Here is a 24246-nt window from a genome sequence, read left to right on the forward strand (position 1 = left end):
GCATGCGCATGAGGTAGCGCTAGGAAAAGACAACAAAGGCCACAACAAAGTTCTGTGGGGCCTGGATGTGGAAAGGGAGCTGTGGTTTCAGTGCATTATTACATGACAGCTAGAGACTGAGTGTGAACGAATGGGGCCTTTGGTGTCTTTTCCTAGCGCTACCTCGCACACATGAGGGGGGAGGGGGTTGTTATTCCATGTGTGGCGAGGTGGCGATGGGAACAAATAAAGGCAGTATGAATTATGTACATGTGTATATAGGTATTTGTCTGTGTGTGTATATATATGTGTACATTGAGATTTATAGGTATGTATATTTGCGTGTGTGGACGTGTATGTATATACATGTGTATGTGGGCGGGTTGGGCCATTCTTTCGTCTGTTTCCTTGCACTACCTCGCTAACGTGGGAGACAGCGACAAAGCAAAAAAATAAAATTCATATATATATTTCTTTTTCTTTCAAACTATTCGCCATTTCCTGCATTAGCAAGGTAGCGTTAAGAACAGAGGACTGGGCCTCTGAGCGAATATCCTCACCTGGCCCCCTTCTCTGTTCCTTCTTTTGGAAAATTAAAAAGAAAAAAAAAAAGAAACAAGAGGGGAGGATTTCCAGCACCCCGCTCCCTCCCCTTTTAGTCGCCTTCTACGACATGCAGGGAATACGTGGGAAGTATTCTTTCTTTCCTATCCCCAGGGATTATCTCATCTGGTTTTATCATAACCATTTTTTCTTTCATAGTTTTGTGTATTTTTTTTAATGTTTTTCATACTTGATGACCATTTTCTGTGTTGCCAGGAACAAAGAGATGCCACATCCATTCTGTAGCTGTTATATGTTATTTCCTTAAGTAAAATATTTTTCCTTATCAGATTAGAAAAGTGCTTAGATTTTGACTATTATGGTTAAACTATTTTTTCATTTTATTCTAGATATTCATGAATTCAGCGTGAAGATCTTCCTTGGGGTGGAATATGAATGTGTGCGAGGTCACAGATTTATGATGGCCACTCCTGACCGTCACCTTAAAGCTTCACCTTCAGGTTTAGTGAAGGATAATGCTACCAAGATTGCTAATGCTGATATGCCACTGTACTTCCCATGTCCCTGCAGGTACATTTCATAAATTGATAGCCTTTGTAAATAGATATTAGTACATGTATGCTTTTGTCATATATGAAAATAATTGAGGCCTATTCTACAAGAAATTTTTCAATTTTAATTTTTCAGTCGTAGTGGTGGAGGCATTGTGAATGGTCAGCTCATGCGTCTTCATGTGGTAACACCTAAAGCTCCAGTTAATGTTACCCTGAACCCTCAAGTACAACCTGGTCCAGATCCCTGTCCACGCTACATTCCTCAACCATGCAGTTCTCTTCCAGTAAAGCTTTCTGCATCAGCTTACTGGGTCCTTCGTCTTCCATATGTTTATGTTGGTGACCAAGGTCCTCATTATCCTCCAGATCCCAGACAACCAACGCCACCATCGTATGCCCGCCTTCATAAGGGATGCTATGGAATATCTCAAGTGACATTAGAAAGATGATCAATTGCTCATTTCATTTGAGAAAACCTTTGTTTTAGCTTACAACAGCATTTGTAGAGGAACTCGAATATAATTTTGGTAAGCAAATGTTATATAGGTGAAAGAATTATAAAAGAAAATTAAACATTCTTAATACCTATGTTAAAGTGCTGTTTATGTTTTAGGGTCAAGATAAAGCATAGGAAGGCTACAAAATGGGTCATGCAGTTTCAAATCAATCTATATCGTGACATTCTTGTGAAAAGGGATTAGGGACCGTGGGGGGAAAAAAACTAAATATACTCAAAATTTCATGAAAATAATGTACCAAGTAATTGTATTCATTAGGATGAAATAATGCAATAACGCTAAAGAATTTCACAAAAATTTTAATCACTTACAATAAATTATACTGTGTCCCATACCATAAGCTCATTAGAATTCTAAGAGCTTTTCCTGCCATCTGGACCATTAAATGTTATCCACCTGGAGTTAGAAAAGTATTTGGAAGACCCAAGAGGTGGCATTAGGTTAAGTGGAAAATGAGGTACCAAGAAGTGTGGATTTATTAGTTGGTATAGCTCGGTTATGTCAGAAGAGAGGATAAAATATTGATTTCAGAAGTGCAAAAGGATATGCATCAACACTAGACCCTTCCTATCAAAACCACTCCATAACTAACCACCAAGCTTCTAATGGAATTAAAATGCTTACCCTGCCTCACACTCCAACAACATTTTTCAATTATTCTGGCCTTGTACTGTGCTACCACTGCAAAACAAAATTACATTTCCAAAACTTTTTAAAAGCAGCTAATTTGGTAGATTTCCAAGTTAAATTTAACTTATTTGTTATGAATATACAAAAATAAAGAACCCATTTGTGATCAGTGTATTTAGTCCAACCTCTCTATCAGGTTAACAGTTTTGTTCTCAACGAGGTGGAGCGTTGTAATGTTTTGATAAAATGAAAATATTACCTCTATAAATAGAGCAATAAGAAGTTTCATTATGAATAGAAATTATACCACTTCTTACTTGATACAAATTCTTAACTTTTCTTCATGAAATACTCAGTATATTAAAAGCTTATAATTCATTGTTGCAGAAACATACTTCCTTTCTTACATAAGAGATTGTTAAATATACAAATATCGCTTTAATAATCTGCAGTACTTGTATTCATGAGGATGAAATAATGCAAAAGAACTAAAAATTTCACAAAAACTTATCACTTACAATAAAGTGTCCCATATTCTTGAGGCCTGTCTACACGAGCGGGCCTGATCGGCGGGCTTGCCCGTTAACGGGCATATTTGACGGGCAAACGATCAAACTGCCCGAAAGCCCGCCGAGCGAAATCACTGAGCTGGTGCCCGGTAGCTGGAGTTTCTACCCTACCAGACACACAAAATCTTTTTCTTGATAATGCTAGGCACCATGGTTCTCGTTCCTGCATTCCACCTGCTACTGGCAACATCGTCGGTTAGGCCCGGCTGTTCATCACTTCGGTCGTGTGGATAACATTCACGGGCAGGACCACCAGAATTTGCCCGTTAACGGGCAAACCCGCCGATCAGGCCCGCTCGTGTAGACAGGCCTTTAGAGTGTATGGCCATTTATTTGTAAATATACCCTAAAATGCATGTGGTCCCAAGCATGTGTTATCTGCATTTAACAGGGCAGTTTACTTAAAAAAAAAATGGAAGAACTGTAAAGGGAACCAGCCCAAAATATGAAAGACAAAAATATACCATGGATCCAGCCCAAATAATACAAATAAAAAAAACTGCCTTGTCAACAGAAAATCACTATGTCAGGTAATCCATACTCAAAACGTAAATTTGCCAAGTGACTGACTATGAAGAACATTGACCTTGTGAACTAAAAAACAGGAAAGTGTTGAGAGGGTAAATACAACACATGACAACCCAGCTATGACCATGAGAAGAGTAGAGTCCACCCAACACATTTCACTGCCTGTTGAAAAATAAGAAATAAATTTTAAAGGAGTTGAATACAATTATATATGAATAACATTGTACTGATCTCGTTGCATATAAAGACTGTACTGAACCGATCTAGTTCCATATGTGCAATGATCTAGTTACATATAAAAAACATACTGCACTTATCTAAGTTTAAAAATTATTATGGTTGAAAATGTCAAAAAACACTTGTAAAGAGAAAAGTAAAATACCACTGATTAAGGTGAAAGTCAATGTTGTAACAAGAGAAACTTTAGAAAAAAAGAATTAATAAAATTAACACTTCTATATTAGATATACATTACTAATTTAATCAACACTTTCATATCTTTCCTCTCTACAAACCCCTTCTGATATACTCCCCAAATGCAAAAACTGACCACTATCCCACTTGGCCCACTTGGCTCAACACACACATGATCCTTGAGGTGAACTGTGCATAAACCCTCTACAACCTATCAGTATCCTCAACCTATGCAACCAGCTAACCAGACTCCCAGCCTACCAACTCCAGTAGCGAACCTTGCCAGATATCACCTGCTCACCAGCCGTACACATACAAACTGCCTGGAGCATGATACAAAATCTGTCCTTAGACCAGCAGCCAATTCTGATAACACACCATCTGACCTATCCTATCCAATGTAAAAAAGCAGATTGGCCAGCCCTTCACAAAGTACATGAAAAAACAAGCTTCAGTACATATGATCCCCTTCATAAATCACACCATTTCACACTTCATCTCCAATCAAGCTAGCAATTAAGTACATTCCACAAGAATAAAAAAAAATCCAAACTTCTTACGTTACACAGCTCATAAAACAAAAACCAGCTTACATGTACCATCAACAGAAATTAGAAAAAATTCCAAACTCTAAATAACAGCTTCAAAAACATAAATCACTGAAAAGCTAACTACAAATTGGTACTCCTACAAAATGAACCACAAGAAACCTAGTAATAAACTCTGGCACACCTTAAAGGTGTGACTAATCCAGCTCACACTCATGAAATGTTCCTGACCCATTCTAATCATATCCCTTCTCCCAGATAACATACATACACTCATGATACTAAAATACCAGCCACAAACCAACCTCACCCCTAAAGAGGAAAGCCATGAAAAACCTACACAAAATCCAAAAAGTAACAACTGCCCACCAACCCTTCACTTCCACTAATACAATCAGTGTAAATAAATCCTTAAAGAACAGGCCCTGATAATATATCAAATGCACACAAAACACTTTGGCCAAACTGCAATCCAAGCACTAACAGACATTTTCATCCACTCCTGGCTACACAACAAAATCCTCATCTGGAAACTTGCTAACATAAGAATGCTCTTAAAGCCATCCAAACCACCTAATTCCCCCTGCTCCTACAAACTTGTCACTTCTGTCTTCAGTAGCCACACTCTTGTGAAAATTGATCCCCAACAGAATGAAGCAAAATATCCCATTCTCACCTACTGCTCTTCTCTTCCATTATTTCTCATCCATGTATACCCATGGATCATCATGTCCTTAAAAAAGGTGTTAACATGGAAAAAAAAAAAACCTTCTCAGCACATACATCCACAAAGAAATTTCCATTCTTATTTACTCCAGGCACTCCCCATCTACCATTTATCTCGCCAATTTCATCACATCCCTTTTTTGCATTCATATCACCCATTACAACAACCTTTCCCTCCTCAAAACCATATATATAATCATTCAAATTTCTCTAGAAATGCTTTATTATATCCTTCCCACATGAAGTTTTCATATTCGTATGCACATATACACAAACCCATGCATACTTCACAATTCCAATCTTTCCTCTCACCCACAGTATTCTTCTTTCCCTCTTACCTGATATTTTTTTCACAGTCCCGTCCATTCCATTCCTCCTGCCACACCTTCGTGTAACTTGCATTCATCATTTCTATTTTCACTCCATATACTCTGTCCAAGGATATGGGCTTTCCCAATCCCTAGCACATCCAAACCATAACTTTTAAATTTCCCCAGAAGCTCTCTCCTTTTACTCTCACCAGTCATCCCATTAACATTCAGAGCCATCATCCTCAATCGCTCATCCCTTTCACTTATCAGCATAACTGGTAGATTCCAGTACTGCTTCTTAGCCTTTTGTGCCTTACCCCTGACAGGACACTAGTAAAGGGTAAATCCAGTGCAGTTTCCCACAGGCTACAGGGCTCCTAAACTGTCTGAAAAACTAAAACCTCAGCACACATCAAGTGTTTGTCTTTAATCAAAACTACTGTTGTCCTGATGGAGTTGGGCAACACCTTCACATTCTGTTCCATCCCTAAAGGTGTACAAATGTAATCAACAAGAGAAGGCAGGACACTACAGAAATTCAAAACTTTTCCCAACTTTTTAAGTTTATACCACAATAAAAGCACCCCCTATCCTCACTAGTTACAACACAGTCAAGCCAGTATAAACATAACAAAGCATAAATTTTGATTTATGTATTGCAATTTCCTGTATTAGCAAGGTAGCACCAAGAACAGATGAAGAAAGGCCACATCTGCTCATATCTATTCTCTAGGTGTCATGTGCAATATAAACAAAATTTCTCCCAAAAAGGTCAAACCATAAAACAAAGAAACCAGCTCAGACAGAATCACCGTATCGATAAAAATCATACAGCAAGTACAAACTCTAAACAGCACCATCAAATTGAAATACAAACTGGCACTCCTTCCTCAACACAATGAACAACAAAACCCACTTCTACCACAACTGGTGCATGTTAAAGAAGATCGAATCCTCCTATCAATCCAGCCCCCACATGTAAGCACTTGTGAACCAATGAAATCCCTCCTCTGAAACAATACAGGAACATGCTCATGAAATACTAAAAAACCAGCCATAAACCAATTGCATTCCTATAGAGGAGGTCATGAAAAACATACAAAAAATTCCATACACACAACTTCTCAACCATCCTTCACTCCTACTGATACAGGCAAGGTAAATAAAACCTTAAAAAAAATTCCTGTAACAGGCTCTGACAACATATCAAACTTTCACATAAAACACTTTGTCCTAATTGCAATCCAAGCACTTACATATATCTTCAACCACTCTTAGCCTGAGAACTTGCTAATATAATACCAATCCTTAAGCCCTCCAAATCACCCAACTCCCCTCCTCTTATTGCCTCATCTACAACATGGTTTTACACCCATGAACTCTACCACCACAGATATTATACATCATATCCTAGATGGCTTCAACCAACTTCAACACCTGTCCAACAAAGTAGGTAGTAAATATCAACAGAGCATTTGACACTATCCCTAACATCGTTTTCATACTTGTTCACCATTTCCTACATTAAAGAAGCAATGCCAGGAACAGATGAAGAAAAGGCCTCGACTGCTGCATCCATTTTCTAGCTGTCATGTGTGATGCAATGAAAACACAGCTACCTATCCACAACCAGGCTCCACAGACCTTTCCGTGGTTTCCCCCTAGCTGCTTCATAAGCCCTGGTTCAGTCCACTAACAGCATGTCTACTGACTGCATCACTCTAATTCACTCTACTCCATGCACACCTTTTGCACTCCTGCACTCAAAAACTTATGCACTCCATCCTTCCATCTCCAATTTGGTCTCACCTTCTCCTTGCCCGCTTGACTTTTGTCATACAATTCCTCTATTCAACCTCTCCTCCCAGATTCTCTCCATATGGTGAAAGCATTCCAGATCTATCACCACACTCTTCTTATTAACCGATATCTTTCTCACCCTAACACTTGTTAATCAATTCTTACACCACATACTGCCCTCAAACATTTCATTTCCAAAACATTCACCTTTTGTACATTCTCATTTACAGCCCATGCCTCACATCGATACATCACTGTTGGGAATACTATACCTTCAAACATATCTACCTTTGCTCTCCCAGACAGTGATTTCTCTTTCTAAACATTCCTCAAAGCTCCCAGGACCTTTGCTCCCTAATCTACCCTAAGACTCACATCAGCTTCCATGGTTCCCTTAGCTACCACATCCACTCCCACATATTTAAAGCACTTCACCTCCTCCAAGTTTTCTCCAGTGACACACCCCAGTTCTGTCTCTTCTAATTACTACACCTAATAACTTTGCTTTTACTCACATTTACTCTACACACACTCCCAAACTCAGAAACAACTTTCTGCATAGTCTTACTCAAACCTACCAACAGCAATGTGTCATCAGCCAAAACTCTCTTAGGGCCCCCTCACCCAAGGTCTTAACCCAAACAGATTACATGCCTTCCCCCCTCTGCAAGACCCTTGCATTTACCTCCCACACAACCCCATCTAAAAACATTAAACAGCCATAGTGACATCACAACACCCCTCCCACTGCCACTCACTCCCTCTCTACTGACTCACACACACATTTCACTCTTGATAAAAACTGCTCACTACTAACAGCAATCCTCCCTCACCATATATTCTGAATACCTTCCACATAGCATCTCTATCAGCCCTGCCATATGCTATCTCCAGATCCATAAATGCCACTTACAAATCATTGTTTTCTCTAAGTATCTCACACACATTCATCAAAGCAAACACATCTACATATCCTCTAACTCTCCTGAAACCACACATGCTCTCTGCATGCCATCACTCTTCCATACAACTTACCATGTACACTAAACAAACCTGTACCTCTATAACTTGAACATTTACCTTTGTTCACTTTACCTTTATAATATGGCACATACCCTCACATGAAAGAAACGATGCCACCCTTTAAAATAACAATAAATGGCCAGCTTTTATAGATGACCACAAAGCCCAAGTAAATTACAATGACTTTTCCTCTGATATCTAATAACCTTTAGTTCTACAATGGAGTACCTTAAAGAGCATGTCTTTGTCCAACCCTCTTTAGTTTCTTCCAATATAACCTGCAAATCACACTATGAAGGGCCTCTCATATGCAGACCGCCTTACAGTCATATCATATCACCCTGTCACCACAGTAGCAACAACATATATGCAACACTATATTACACATTACAAGAATTCCTTAATATCCCGTACAATCAATTCATCTGCACCACCCTAAATTATGCCTCACCTATCTGGTCATCCACCCTGTGAAAAACAAATACAACAAAGATGCAAACCACAAGAAACACCACACTCAGAATAATCAATGGCTGCCAAGCATTGACAAAAATTTAACGCCTACATGATGATAAAATGATGCTCTTGATAAAATCCCACTTCATTATACTTGGCACTTGGTTCTTTGCAACAGCACTAAACCTTACCTATCAAAAAATTCCATAAGCCACCAAACTCCAAACAGAAATAAAAAACTTGCCCTGCTTTACACTTCAGCAGCCAATATTTACAGTTCCTGCCATCCACAATGAACAAAACAAAAAATATACACACACCAAATTGACCCCTAAAAAGTACTAAACAATCTCCCTCCCAACTTGATCTTAAACATCAACCTATAAGACGTAAAGTTCAAGTCTGACTTTCGGTAAAGGGAGACATTAAAAGAGCAGAGGTGAGACAGGATGTAAAAAGGAAATATAATTGCAGAAACTAAATAAATCTCAAGAATTTCTTGAGAAATGCTTATGGGAAATTGGAGTCCAGTGACCAGGAACCAGGGATTTGTGGCAAGAGGTCTGTGAAATTTACAATGAAGGAGTAGAGAAATGGGTGCCTCAAGCCTCAGCTACAGAAGGAATGGTACGAAAGAGAAAGAGGAAAAAATCATTCAATAAAAGATACCAAAGGCATTCAAGATGTGCACTGGCATAAATATAGATGGTACTCCTGCCAGCCAGCATTTGCAAGGGATAAAAGAGCAAAGAATGAATACAGCAGGGTAGGTAAGGAGGATCAAAGAAACTTTGAAAAGAACATTTGGGACATGGCAGGTGATAATCCAAAACTAATTTCGAAATTCACCAGGAGTTAGTCAGGAAGCAGCTAATCAGGCTAATAGATTGAGAAAATTGTAGATGATATGTGAGGAAGTGAATAACGAGTTCAAAAGTTTTTACAGCAGATGACAGTCCCAACACCAGTGAGATGGAATGGGGAAGAGGTTTTGGAAATCATTGATATGTCAAGAAAAGACTTTCACAAAATACTGAAAGGACCTGACCCATGCAGGGCTCAAAGTCCTGATGAAATTTCACCAGGTCTGCAGATGTGGTGGATAAACCACTTGAATTATTGTTCAAGATGTCACTGGAGAGAAGAAAATTGCCAAGGGAATGGAAAATGGCAAGCATCAAATCTATATAAACGAAAAGAGACCAAATATAGATGTTGAAGACTATTAAAAAGAGAATGGAAGACTTTCTATGAGGATAAATTACTGTGGTGAGAAACAGAATGGTTTTAGGGAAAGGAGTTTGTACGTAATTAACCTCTTTGTGATTTATGAGAAAGTGAATTGAGTCCTGGATACAAGGGAAGGCTGGATGGACTGTTTGTATTTGGACCATCAGAAAGCATTTGACACTTACCACATGGGAGGCTGATTAAGAAATTGCATCACCAAGCATGAAGGAGGAAACTACATTGATGGATAGATTATCTCAGAGGGAGGGAATAAAAAAAAGATGCATGTTCAAATGGGTTACGGTGATCTGTGACTTGCCTGAAGGTACGAAGTCCTTCCTAAATATGTTTGCGGATGATATAAAGCTCATGAGTGAAATGAAAAGTGAGGATTACATCAGCTTACAAGGGGACATAAACAAACTCCAAAGTTGATCTGAAACACATTCCTGAGTGCTGCAGGAGCCTTAAAGAATACTGTATAGGACTCCTGGGAAAGAAGGTAAGGTTAAAAGAAAAAAAAGAGACTGAAAATCTATTTATCTGTTATCTAACATTCCATTCCCTTTTACTTGAGGCGGGTCAAGTTAAAAGAATTAATTTTGCAGAAATGGGGACCCCAAACACTAAACCCTGTTGTATGAGAAAAGGTAAGGCCGTCTGAACTCCAGTGAAAAGCTTGCTATTTTCACAGATGTATGGCATTTGTATTCATGGAATGTTTTGCATAGTTTACTTTAAATTCTTGGAAATGACTGACTTCTTGGAATGATAATCAATATATACATATTTAAAAAAAAAATTGGTGCCTCAGATTTTAGATGCGTTTCTAAGTATAGTCATGCCACTGAATAAGAATATGACCTTCATTTCCTTCTAGCAGCTACAGTTTTTAAGATAATGCACTTATCAATAAATGTACCCCTCATGAGCATAGATAGTTATAAGCAGAGCTTAAAATGTGTGCTTCAACACAATGGCAACAAATATGGACCAATCCCAACTGGTCACTCAACTAAGATGACTGAGTAGCAGCAGGAAACAATCACCATGGTCTTACAGAAAATATTGTACCAAGATCACCAATGGCTAATCTGTGTGGATCTTAAGATGGTGACTTTACTCTTGGGTCAGCAGAGTGGACACACCAAGTATCCCTGCTTTATCTGTCTCTGGGATGGTAGAGCTAAGGAGGAGCACTGGGTGAGAAAACAATGGCCTCTAAAAGAAAACATGGTGGTTGGAGAAAAGAATGTAATCAAAGAACCCTTGGTTGACAGAGATAAGATCATTTTACCACCACTTCACATCAAATTAGGTTTTCTGAAAGAGTTTGTGAAGGCGTTGAACAAAGAAGGGGACTGCTTTGACTATATATGCAGAAAATTTCCAGTGCTCAGCATGGAGAAGCTGAAGGGAGGTATTTTCAATGGGCCGCAAATCAGGGAATTTATGAAAGACCCACATTTCCAAGATTCAATGAATAATGCTGAGGCAGATGTAGGGTCTTCATTCACTTTGGTTGTAAGGAATTTTCTTGGGAACCATAAAGCAGATAACTACCCTGAACTATTGGAGAACATGCTCTCTTCTTTCCATCAACTTGGCTGTAAAATGAGCATCAAAGTGCATTACCTCCACAGCCACTTGGATCGTTTCCCAGACAACCTTGGTGACCTAGCGAGGAACAGGGTGAACAATTCCACCAACATTAAAGAACCATTGAAGAAGGATACTGGGGACACTGGGATATCCATATGATGGTGGATTACTGCTGGACCATTCAACATGATTGTCCTGAGGCAGCTCACTGCAAGAAGTCTTTGACATGCCGTTTTCTTGAGATGTCTGAGTAAATGACCAATGTATCAGTAATATATAACTTTCTATGCTTGTTTCACCATTATCTGATTCTATGGATGTAATTAAATCATAAATAAATAAATTCTACATGTATGATGCCTTTTTTCTTATCAAAAAGGCAATAATTAATGATTTGTAGTCATCAATCCTTGTGCCTGATCAGTTGTATGCATAGCAATTTGGGGTATATCATATCTCGATAACCAGAGCTGATAGAGAAAAACTGATGGCATATTTAGAATCAGCGACCAAAATTTACCTAAAAAGGACCTGATATCTCAGGCACCAAATTCTGTGTAACCCTGTGAAATGTGTATGGCATATCCCTATATATGTCAAAGTAGGAGATGGATTGGTGATAGTAAGGTGGGAAGTAAGTAAAACTGCTGATTGCCTCACATGAAAGTGCACAGTTGAATAAGTTGACTTAAGAGCTTTGGATATATTTACAGAAAATGATGTAATAATTCAGAGCAGAGTTTACTCAAAAAAAAAATTAAAAAAGGGAAGGAATGAATGAGGAGGAAAATGTAAAAACAAAATTAAAAAAATATAATGGCAAAATTGAATCAAACTGGAAAGAAAGAATTATAAGGGAGAAAAATCACTCACTAAATCAGTGCCAAGATATGTAAAAGGGCAATGAAATGTATGGAGTTGGATTAACAGTAGTGCCTGAGAAGCACAGATCTGGGAGTCTACATCTTGGAGTGGGGGCTTCACACACTTTACCTATGTATGTCTCTGATGTCCGTTCCCGAGAGAGAGAGAGAGAGAGAGAGAGAGAGAGAGAGAGAGAGAGAGAGAGAGAGAGAGAGAGAGAGAGAGAGAGAGAGAAGAGAGAGAGAGAGAGTTATGTGGCCATGGCAAAAGAGTCTCCAGAATTGGTAAACTTCAGTGCCACCTTTCAGCCTTTTAGTACCTCACCCTTAACAGGTTACTGGCTAAGGGCGACTCTAAAGCAGTGTTGCCAGAGGCTCTTACTTAATATTCCAGCCAACTACTTCTCCCTAATGTTCCAACTTACTACTTCTACCTAATGCTCCTATCTAATGTTCACACCTACAACTTCTACCAATTACTCACACCATTTTGCCAAAATGCAGGGCAAATACATAGCATTTACCACAGGAAAATCTAGTTACAAAGAATGAGTTGTGTAAGTCGTTATGTGTGACAAGGAGAGATTGTATGTTTGTGGACAGAAAGCCAGCATTCCATATGTGGAACAGGCAGAAAAAACAATAGCTACCTGGGTTATGTATGACAAGGCAAGACTGTATATTTGTGGTCAGAATGCCAGCAGTCCACGTGTGGGTCAGAAAGGAAGAAAAGCCAACTATCTGGATCAGAAGAGTGCAACTTAATAACCACTGAAGTGCTGGCTCACTATACTGCTGTCACGAAACCTACTGATACCCAGGTGTGTAGTACCGGTTATAAACCCCTCTGGTCAGTGGTTTTCTACCAACTACTGCCTATCTACACACTTTACCTATATTTGATATCATTTTATTCACTAGTTATCAGTCAACTAACATTCACTAAGAACACTGGAAAAATACTCCCCTAAAAATGATCCAACACATAAAAGCAACTTTCATGATGTGATTTCTCATTTCCCTTTCATGAAATCTCTAAGACGATTTTCAACAACACCATTGTAGTTTCTTTCTATTTCATGAAATCTAAATGAGGCAATTTGCAAGCAAATATGTCACATCTGTATTATACCTGTATTACATTACATGAATGTTATTTAAATATGAGTGAACTTTATTTGAAATAAAGATTTTTCTAATGGTGAAGTACATGGGAAAGGGGAAGAGAGAGCCTCACAGATTCGATGCCAAGGGCTTAGAAAGTCTCAAATACAATATTGATAATATAGTGGAATACAGAGGTGTGGTGTGAGGTGGTTTGATTGAGTAATGAAAGGGGTAAGAGAGATGTGTGGATATAAAAAGAGTGTGGTTGAGAGAGCAAAAGAGGGTGTGTTGAAATGGTTTGGGCATACGGAGAGAAAACATACAGAGAGAATGAGTAAGGAGAGGTTGACAAAGAGGATATGCGTGTCAGAGGCAGATGGAATAAGGGGAAGTGGGAGACTAAATTGGAGGTGGAAGGATGGAGTGAAAAAGATTTTGAGTGATCAGGGCCTGAACATAAAGTTGGGTGAGAGGTGTGCAAGGAATAGAGTGAATTAGAATGATGTGGTATTCTAGGGTTGATGTACTGATGGAAAAACTGTGAGGCCTGGATGTGGATAGGGGTTGTGGTTTCGGTTTACTATACATGACAGCTAGATGAATGAATGCGGCCTTTTTTTTTTTTTTTTTGTCTATTTGTCTATTGCTGCCTCACTGAAGCTGGGGTAGTGATGTTTCATGTGGGGTGAGGTGGTGCTGGGAAAAGATGAAGGCAAGCTAGTATATGTATGTATATATCTGTGTATGTTTATGTACATGTATGTATCTGTTGAAATGTACATGTATGTATATGTACAAGTATGGGCATTTATGTATATATATGTGTATACGAGTGGATTAGTTGTTCCTCGTCTGTTTCCTGGTGCTACCTTCCTCATACAAAAAATGGCAATCAAGTATAATATATATATATATATATATATATATATATATATATATATATATATATATATGCAAGAGTTTTGGAAAGAGGGGCAAGTATGAAGTCTGTTGGGGATGAGAGAGCTTGGGAAGTGAGTCAGTTGTTGTTCGCTGATGATACAGCGCTAGTGGCTGATTCATGTGAGAAACTGCAGAAGCTGGTGACTGAGTTTGGTAAAGTGTGTGAAAGAAGAAAGTTAAGAGTAAATGTGAATAAGAACAAGGTTATTAGGTACAGTAGGGTTGAGGGTCAAGTCAATTGGGAGGTGAGTTTGAATGGAGAAAAACTGGAGGAAGTGAAGTGTTTTAGATATCTGGGAGTGGATCTGGCAGCGGATGGAACCAAGGAAGCGGAAGTGGATCATAGGGTGGGGGAGGGGGCGAAAATTCTGGGAGCCTTGAAGAATGTGTGGAAGTCGAGAACATCATCTCGGAAAGCAAAAATGGGTATGTTTGAAGGAATAGTGGTTCCAACAATGTTGTATGGTTGCAAGGCGTGGGCTATGGATAGAGTTGTGCGCAGGAGGATGGATGTGCTGGCAATGAGATGTTTGAGGACAATGTGTGGTGTGAGGTGGTTTGATCGAGTAAGTAACGTAAGGGTAAGAGAGATGTGTGGAAATAAAAAGAGCATGGTTGAGAGAGCAGAAGAGGGTGTTTTGAAATGGTTCGGGCACATGGAGAGAATGAGTGAGGAAAGATTGACCAAGAGAATATATGTGTCGGAGGTGGAGGGAACGAGGAGAAGAGGGAGACCAAATTGGAGGTGGAAAGATGGAGTGAAAAAGATTTTGTGTGATCGGGGCCTGAGCATGCAGGAGGGTGAAAGGAGGGCAAGGAATAGAGTGAATTGGAGCGATGTGGTATACCGGGGTTGACGTGCTGTCAGTGGATTGAATCAAGGCATGTGAAGCGTCTGGGGTAAACCATGGAAAGCTGTGTAGGTATGTATATTTGCGTGTGTGGACGTATGTATATACATGTGTATGGGGTGGGTTGGGCCATTTCTTTTGTCTGTTTCCTTGCGCTACCTCGCAAACGCGGGAGACGGCAGAAAAAAAAAAAAAAAAAAATATATATATATATATATATATATATATATATATATATATATATATATATATATATATATATATATATATGGGAACTTCAGTGAAGGAGGCTAATGGGGAGGTGATAACAAGTAGTGGTGATGTGAGAAGGAGATGGAGTGAGTATTTTGAAGGTTTGTTGAATGTGTTTGATGACAGAGTGGCAGATATAGGGTGTTTTGGTCAAGGTGGTGTGCAAAGTGGGAGGGTTAGGGAAAATGATTTGGTAAACAGAGAAGAGGTAGTAAAAGCTTTGCGGAAGATGAAAGCCGGCAAGGCAGCAGGTTCGCATGGTATTGCAGTGGAGTTTATTAAAAAAGGGGGTGACTGTATTGTTGACTGGTTGGTAAGGTTATTTAATGTATGTATGATTCATGGTGAGGTGCCTGAGGATTGGCGGAATGCGTGCATAGTGCCATTGTACAAAGGCAAAGGGGATAAGAGTGAGTGCTCAAATTACAGAGGTATAAGTTTGTTGAGTATTCCTGGTAAATTATATGGGAGGGTATTGATTGAGAGGGTGAAGGCATGTACAGAGCATCAGATTGGGGAAGAGCAATGTGGTTTCAGAAGTAGTAGAGGATGTGTGGATCAGGTGTTTGCTTTGAAGAATGTATGTGAGAAATACTTAGAAAAGCAAATGGATTTGTATGTAGCATTTATGGATCTGGAGAAGGCATATGATAGAGTTGAGAGAGATGCTCTGTGGAAGCTACTAAGAATATATGGTGTGGGAGGCAAGTTGTTAGAAGCAGTGAAAAGTTTTTATCGAGGATGTAAGGCATGTGTACGTGTAGGAAGAAAGTGATTGGTTCTCAGTGAATGTAGGTATGCGGCAGGGATGTGTGATGTCTCCATGGTGGTTTAATTTGTTTATGGATGGGGTTGTTAGGGAGGTGAATGCAAGAGTTTTGGAAAGAGGGGCAAGTATGAAGTCTGGTGGGGATGAGAGAGCTTGGGAAGTGAGTCAGTTGTTGTTCGCTGATGATACAGTGCTGGTGGCTGATTCATGTGAGAAACTGCAGAAGCTGGTGACTGAGTTTGGTAAAGTGTGTGAAAGAAGAAAGTTAAGAGTAAATGTGAATAAGAGCAAGGTTATTAGGTACAGTAGGGTTGAGGGTCAAGTCAATTGGGAGGTAAGTTTGAATGGAGAAAACCTGCAGGAAGTGAAGTGTTTTAGATATCTGGGAGTGGATCTGGCAGTGGATGGAACCATGGAAGCAGTAGTGAATCATAGGGTGGGAGAGGGGGCGAAAATCCTGGGAGCCTTGAAGAATGTGTGGAAGTTGAGAACATTATCTCGGAAAGCAGAAATGGGTATGTTTGAAGGAATAGTGGTTCCAACAATGTTGTATGGGTGAGGCGTGGGCTATGGATAGAGTAGTGCGCAGGAGGGTGGATGTGCTGGAAATGAGATGTTTGATGACAATATGTAGTGTGGGGTGGTTTGATCGAGTAAGTAATGTAAGGGTAAGAGAGATGTGTGGAAATAAAAAGAGCGTGGTTGAGAGAGCAGAAAAGGGTGTTTTGATATGGTTTGGGCACATGGAGAGAATGAGTGAGAAAAGATTGACCAAGAGGATATATGTGTCGGAGGTGGAGGGAACAAGGAGAAGTGGGAGACCAAATTGGAGGTGGAAAGAGAGTGAAAAAGATTTTGAGTGATCGGGGCCTGAACATGCAGGAGGGTGAAAGGCAGGCAAAGAATAGAGTGAATTGGATCGATGTGGTATACCGGGGTCGACGTGCTGTCAATGGATTGAATCAGGATATGTGAAGCGTCTGGGGTAAACCATGGAAACTTCTGTGGGGCCTGGATGTGGAAAGGAAGCTGTGGTTTCGGGCATTATTGCATGACAGCTAGAGACTGAGTGTGAACGAATGGGGCCTTTGTTGCCTTTTCCTAGCACTACCTCGCACACATGAGGGGGGAGGGGGATGTTATTCCATGTGTGGCGAGGTGGCGATGGGAATGAATAAAGGCAGACGGTGTGAATTGTGTGCATGTGTATATATGCAAGTGTCTGTAAGTAAGAGCCTCTGGCAACACTGCTTTAGAGTCGCCCTTAGCCAGTAACCTGTTAAGGGTGAGGTACTAAAAGGCTGAAAGGTGGCACTGAAGTTTACCAATTCTGGAGACATTGAAATGTATGGGTATGTATATTAGCGTGTGTGGACATGTATGTATATGCATGTGTATGGGGGTGGGTTGGGCCATTTCTTTCGTCTGTTTCCTTGCGCTACCTCGCAAACGCGGGAGACAGCGACAAAGGAAAATATATAAATATAATATATATTTATTTATATTTATTTTGCTTTGTCACCGTCTACTGAGTTTGCGAGGTAGCGAAATATATATATATATATATATATATATATATATATATATATATATATATATATATATATATATATATATATTTTTTTCTTTTTTTTTTTTCATACTATTCGCCATTTCCCGCATTAGCGAGGTAGCGCTAAGAACAGAGGACTGGGCCTTTGAGGGAATATCCTCACCTGGCCCCCTTCTCTGTTCCTTCTTTTGGAAAAAAAAAAATAAAAAAAAAAAAACGAGAGGTGCAACTGGAGGGATGTCTGATCATTATCTTGTGGAGGCGAGGGTGAAGATTTGTATGGGTTTTCAGAAAAGAAGAGAGAATGTTGGGGTGAAGAGGGTGGTGAGAGTAAGTGAGCTTGGGAAGGAGACTTGTGTGAGGAAGTACCAGGAGAGACTGAGTACAGAATGGAAAAAGGTGAGAACAAAGGAGGTAAGGGTAGTGGGGGAGGAATGGGATGTATTTAGGAAAGCAGTGATGGCTTGCGCAAAAGATGCTTGTGGCATGAGAAGCGTGGGAGGTGAGTTGATTAGAAAGGGTAGTGAGTGGTGGGATGAAGAAGTAAGATTATTAGTGAAAGAGAAGAGAGAGGCATTTGGACGATTTTTGCAGGGAAAAAATGCAAATGAGTGGGAGATGTATACAAGAAAGAGACAGGAGGTCAAGAGAAAGGTGCAAGAGGTGAAAAAGAGGGCAAATGAGAGTTGGGGTGAGAGAGTATCATTAAATTTTAGGGAGAATAAAAAGATGTTCTGGAAGGAGGTAAATAAAGGGCGTAAGACAAGGGAGCAAATGGGAACTTCAGTGAAGGGGGCTAATGGCGAGGTGATAACAAGTAGTGGTGATGTGAGAAGGAGATGGAGTGAGTATTTTGAAGGTTTGTTGAATGTGTTTGATGATAGAGTGGCAGATATAGGGTGTTTTGGTCGAGGTGGTGTGCAAAGTGAGAGGGTTAGGGAAAATGATTTGGTAAACAGAGAAGAGGTAGTAAAAGCTTTGCGGAAGACGAAAGCCGGCAAGGCAGCAGGTTTGGATGGTACTGCAGTGGAATCTATTAAAAAAGGGGGTGACTGTATTGTTGACTGGTTGGTAAGGTTATTTAATGTATGTATGATTCATGGTGAGGTGCCTGAGGATTGGCGGAATGCGTGCATAGTGCCATTGTATAAAGGCAAAAGGCGATAAGAGTGAGAGCTCAAATTACAGAGGTATAAGTTTGTTGAGTATTCCTGGTAAATTATATGGGAGGGTATTGATTGAGAGGGTGAAGGCATGTACAGAGCATCAGATTGAGGAAGAGCAGTGTGGTTTCAGAAGTGTTAGAGGATGTGTGGATCAGGTGTTTGCTTTGAAGAATGTATGTGAGAAATACTTAGAAAAGCAAATGGATTTGTATGTAGCATTTATGGATCTGGAGAAGGCATATGATAGAGTTGATAGAGATGCTCTGTGGAAGGCTACTAAGAATATATGGTGTGGGAGGCAAGTTGTTAGAAGCAGTGAAAAGTTTTTATCGAGGATGTAAGGCATGTGTACGTGTAGGAAGAGAGGAAAGTGATTGGTTCTCAGTGAATGTAGGTTTGCGGCAGGGGTGTGTGATATCTCCATGGTTGTTTAATTTGTTTATGGATGGGGTTGTTAGGGAGGTGAATGCAAGAGTTTTGGAAAGAGGGGCAAGTATGAAGTCTGGTGGGGATGAGAGCTTGGGAAGTGAGTCAGTTGTTGTTCGCTGATGATACAGCGCTGGTGGCTGATTCGTGTGAGAAACTGCAGAAGCTGGTGACTGAGTTTGGTAAAGTGTGTGAAAGAAGAAAGTTAACAGTAAATGTGAATAAGAGCAAGATTATTAGGTACAGTAGGGTTGAGGGTCAAGTCAATTGGGAGGTAAGTTTGAATGGAGAAAAACTGGAGGAAGTGAAGTATCTTAGATATCTGGGAGTGGATCTGGCAGCAGATGGAACCATGGAAGCGGAGGTGAATCATAGGGTGGGGGAGGGGGCGAAAATCCTGGGAGCCTTGAAGAATGTGTGGAAGTCGAGAACATTATCTCGGAAAGCAAAAATGGGTATGTTTGAAGGAATAGTGGTTCCAACAAAGTTATATGGTTGTGAGGCGTGGGCTATAGATAGGGTTGCGTGGAGGAAGGTGGATATGTTGGAAATGAGATGTTTGAAGACAATGTGGAGAGAGGTGGTTTGATCGAGTAAGTAATGAAATGGTAAGAGAGATGTGTGGTAATAAAATGAGTGTGTTTGTACGAGCAGAGGAAGGTGTATTTAAGTGGTTTGGTCACAGAGAGAATGAGTGATGAAAGATCGACAAAGAGGATATATGTGTCAGAGGTGGAGGGAACGAGAAGTGGGAGACCAAATCGGAGGTGGGAAGATGGAGTGAAAAAGATTGAAAGTGGTCGGGGCCTGAACATGCAGGAGGGTGAAAGGCGTGCAAGGAATAGAGTGAATTGGAGCGATGAGGTATACCGAGGTCGATGTGCTGTCAATGGATTGAACCAGGGCATGTGAAGTGTCTGAGGTAAACCATGGAAAGTTCTGTGGGGCCTGGAAGTGGAAAGGGAGCTGTGGTTTCGGTGCATTATACATGACAGCTAGAGATTGAGTGTGAACGAATGTGGCCTTTGTTGTCTCTTCCTAGCGCTACCTCGCGCACATGCAGGGGGAGGGGGTTGTTATTTCATGTGTGGCGGGGTGGCGACGGTAATGAATAAGGGCAGACAGTATGAATTATGTACATGTGGATATATGTATGTGTCTGTGTGAGTATATATATGTATACGTTGAGATGTATAGGTATGTATATGTGTGTGTGTGGACATGTATGTATATACATATGTATGTGGGTGGGTTGGGCCATTCTTTGGTCTGTTTTCTTGTGCTACCTCGCTAACGCAGGAGACAGCGACAAAGTATAATAGATAAATAAATAAATAATATATACATTTTACAAAAAATCCTTATGGCATTGACTGACCTGTCAGTTGTTCCCGTGAGATTACAACCACACCCTTCTGGAGCTCTACAACCGCTGATGGTGGTGTTGATGAAGGCTCCTGACGTTTTCTTCTTGAGGGATAAAGGCCACCACTACAAGGTTCTGAGCATGAACCTTCACACACCTCCAGGTGACAAGATATGAGAAACTCAGGGCTTTCTCCAATGCGAAATGCCTGCAAAGGGGTTAGATATACTTGTTATTACAGTACAACATAAAAGTCTGTCAATATCATGTAAACTGATGGAACAGAAATTCTTTACACCTAGCAGCATAAACATTTAAAAATGAAATGAACTTACGTTTATTGTTTTCTAGGGCAACAAAAAAATCCTTTGGATAAAAAAACTATGGCAGAAACTTGTTTAAATAACAAAGAGACTGAACATCATAAGACATAAAAGGAAGATTTCTCACTCATGGTCTCCATTCTTCAGCAATATTTAGAATGTTCCTGAATTTAATGTGTGGTAGGGTGGCGAGAGGAATGGGTGAAGGCAGTAAGTATGAATTTGTACATGTGTATAGATGGATATGGCTGTGTATGTATATGTATGTATACGTTGAAATATGTATGTATGTATATGTGCCTGTATGGGAGTTTATGTCTATACATGTGTATGTGGGTGGGTTGGGCCATTCCACATCTGTTTCCTTGCACTACCTCGCTGAGACAGGAGACAGCAATGAAGTATATAAAAAAAAATAACAAATTCAAACTCTACAATAACTAATTCTCATCCTTTAATCCTTGTTTTTCTTAGATGATGGTTACCTCACTTTCCAAAGTAATCCAAATTTTCTCATACATGTTGTACTGTATTCCTATTTCTTATGTCCAAGTAGCAGCAACTGCTCTCCATACATCAGGAGAAACTATACATGAATTTCTACTAAATATTTTGTAATCTATCTATGTACATCTCTGATGTCTATTCCCCTTGGGAACTCCCACAAGGGGGTGGCCATGGGAAAAGTGTCCATAACTGTTGAACTAGATTGCAGCTTCTTAGCCTTTAGTGTCGAGACTTCTAACTAATGTTCCTACCAACTACTACTACCTGAAGTGTTTACCTAATGCATCTGTCTAATGTTCTAACCTACTACTTTTACTTAATGCTCCCAGCTAATGCTTCTACCTAATGCTCCTGTCTAACATTCCTATATACTACTTTGCTCCTACCATTTTGCCAAAAGGCAGAATTAGCACATAGCTCACCGCAGGAAAATCTAGTTACAAAGGACAAGTTGTGTAAGTCAAATGTCCTTATGCATTACGTGTGACAGGGAAAGACTGTATGTTTGTGGACAGAATGCTAGCAGTCCATGTGTGGGCGAGACAAAAATAAAATACAGCTAACTGGGTCAAAGGAGTGCAACTTGACAACCACTGAAGTCTTGGCACACTACAGAGCCAGCATTAACCCTGCCAGTACCCAGGCAGGTAATACTAGTAACATATATTTTGTATTCTATTACTAAATCTATTCTGGCTGAAAATCTGGGTATATATATGTGAAAGAGAATACTTTTTTTTTTTTTTTTTGTCGGTCTCCCGCGTTTGCGAGGTAGCGCAAGGAAACAGACGAAAGAGATGGCCCAATCCACCCCCATATACATGTATATACATACGTCCACACACGCAAATATACATACCTACACAGCTTTCCATGGTTTACCCCAGACGCTTCACATGCCCTGATTCAATCCACTGACAGCACGTCAACCCCGGTATACCACATCAATCCAATTCACTCTATTCCTTGCCCTCCTTTCACCCTCCTGCATGTTCAGGCCCCGATCACACAATATCTTTTTCACTCCATCTTTCCACCTCCAATTTCGTCTCCCACTTCTCCTCGTTCCCTCCACCTCCGACACATATATCCTCTTGGTCAATCTTTCCTCACTCATTCTCTCCATGTGCCCAAACCATTTCAAAACACCCTCTTCTGCTCTCTCAACCACGCTCTTTTCATTTCCACACATCTCTCTTACCCTTACGTTACTTACTCGATCAAACCACCTCACACCACACATTGTCCTCAAACATCTCATTTCCAGCACATCCATCCTCCTGCGCACAACTCTATCCATAGCCCACGCCTCGCAACCATACAACATTGTTGGAACCACTATTTCTTCAAACATACCCATTTTTGCTTTCCGAGATAATGTTCTCGACTTCCACACATTCTTCAAGGCTCCCAGAAATTTCGCCCCTCCCCCACCCTATGATCCACTTCCGCTTCCATGGTTCCATCCGCTGCCAGATCCACTCCCAGATATCTAAAACACTTCACTTCCTCCAGTTTTTCTCCATTCAAACTTACCTCCCTATTGACTTGACCCTCAACCCTACTGTACCTAATAATCTTGCTCTTATTCACATTTACTCTTAACTTTTTTCTTTCACACACTTTACCAAACTCAGTCACCAGCTTCTGCAGTTTCTCACATGAATCAGCCACCAGTGCTGTATCATCAGCAAACAACAACTGACTCACTTCCCAAGCTCTCTCATCCCCAACAGACTTCATACTTGCCCCTCTTTCCAAAACTCTTGCATTCACCTCCCTAACAACCCCATCCATAAACAAATTAAACAACCATGGAGACATCACACACCCCTGCCGCAAACCTACATTCACTGAGAACAAATCACTTTCCTCTCTTCCTACACGTACACATGCCTTATATCCTCGATAAAAACTTTTCACTGCTTCTAACAACTTGCCTCCCACACCATATATTCTTAATATCTTCCACAGAGCATCTCTATCAACTCTATCATATGCCTTCTCCAGATCCATAAATGCTACATACAAATCCATTTGCTTTTCTAAGTATTTCTCACATACATTCTTCAAAGCAAACACCTGATCCACACATCCTCTACCACTTCTGAAACCACACTGCTCTTCCCCAATCTGATGCTCTGTACATGCCTGTACATAACAAACCAAAATATTTCTTTATAGCTAAAAATGGGAATACTGTGATACAGACTGAAAAAGCTCTTAATACACTGAAAAACAAGCTTACTTTAAGGTATGAATAAAGCATAAGGTCTGCCTCTACCCCATTCGTATTTCTAGTCTTAGCAAATTGTGTCAAGAGTTCGGGCCTCTTTATGCAACCATGTGAATCCACCAGCTCTACTACTGCCCCCCCTGCAGAGCTTGCGTTGCATGAGATCACATTTGCATCCATCTCATGTGAGGGATCTGTCAAGTTACAAATGAAAATAGCTGTTAGCTTCAAATAAAGCACATATTGTAGTGACACATTTCATTACTTTGCCATGAATGCTGGAAAATGTGGATATGAATAGAGAAATTGTACAAAAGTGACCGATGATGTAATATGGTGAAAATTCAAACTATTTCAAAAGAATTTAAGCGTTTAAGTTACTGTTAGCACTTACCAGGTAGAAATTATTAAAAAAAAAGCAAATAGTATATTTA

At 40.1% G+C, this 24246-nt stretch overlaps 2 protein-coding genes across 4 annotated transcripts in view; one reads left to right on the forward strand and one right to left on the reverse strand.

Annotated features, from left to right (window-relative positions):
- LOC139749459 (nonsense-mediated mRNA decay factor SMG8) overlaps window positions 1-2411 on the forward strand; it is a 138370-nt gene extending 135959 nt beyond the window's left edge. For both annotated transcript variants that reach the window (XM_071663355.1, XM_071663356.1), the window contains exons 13-14: window positions 933-1113; window positions 1231-2411. In XM_071663355.1, the coding sequence (XP_071519456.1) occupies window positions 933-1113; window positions 1231-1546 (497 nt within the window). In that variant the 3' untranslated portion in view covers window positions 1547-2411. The remainder of the gene's footprint in view (window positions 1-932; window positions 1114-1230) is intronic.
- Window positions 1894-24246, reverse strand: part of LOC139749460 (uncharacterized) — a 121392-nt gene continuing 99039 nt past the window's right edge. For both annotated transcript variants that reach the window (XM_071663359.1, XM_071663360.1), the window contains exons 6-8: window positions 23825-24006; window positions 20759-20954; window positions 1894-3504 (exon numbers count right to left, since the gene is read on the reverse strand). In XM_071663359.1, the coding sequence (XP_071519460.1) occupies window positions 3356-3504; window positions 20759-20954; window positions 23825-24006 (527 nt within the window). In that variant the 3' untranslated portion in view covers window positions 1894-3355. The remainder of the gene's footprint in view (window positions 3505-20758; window positions 20955-23824; window positions 24007-24246) is intronic.

The sequence above is a fragment of the Panulirus ornatus genome, chromosome 7 (assembly GCF_036320965.1).
Source record: "Panulirus ornatus isolate Po-2019 chromosome 7, ASM3632096v1, whole genome shotgun sequence".
Taxonomy (NCBI): Eukaryota; Metazoa; Arthropoda; class Malacostraca; order Decapoda; family Palinuridae; genus Panulirus; species Panulirus ornatus.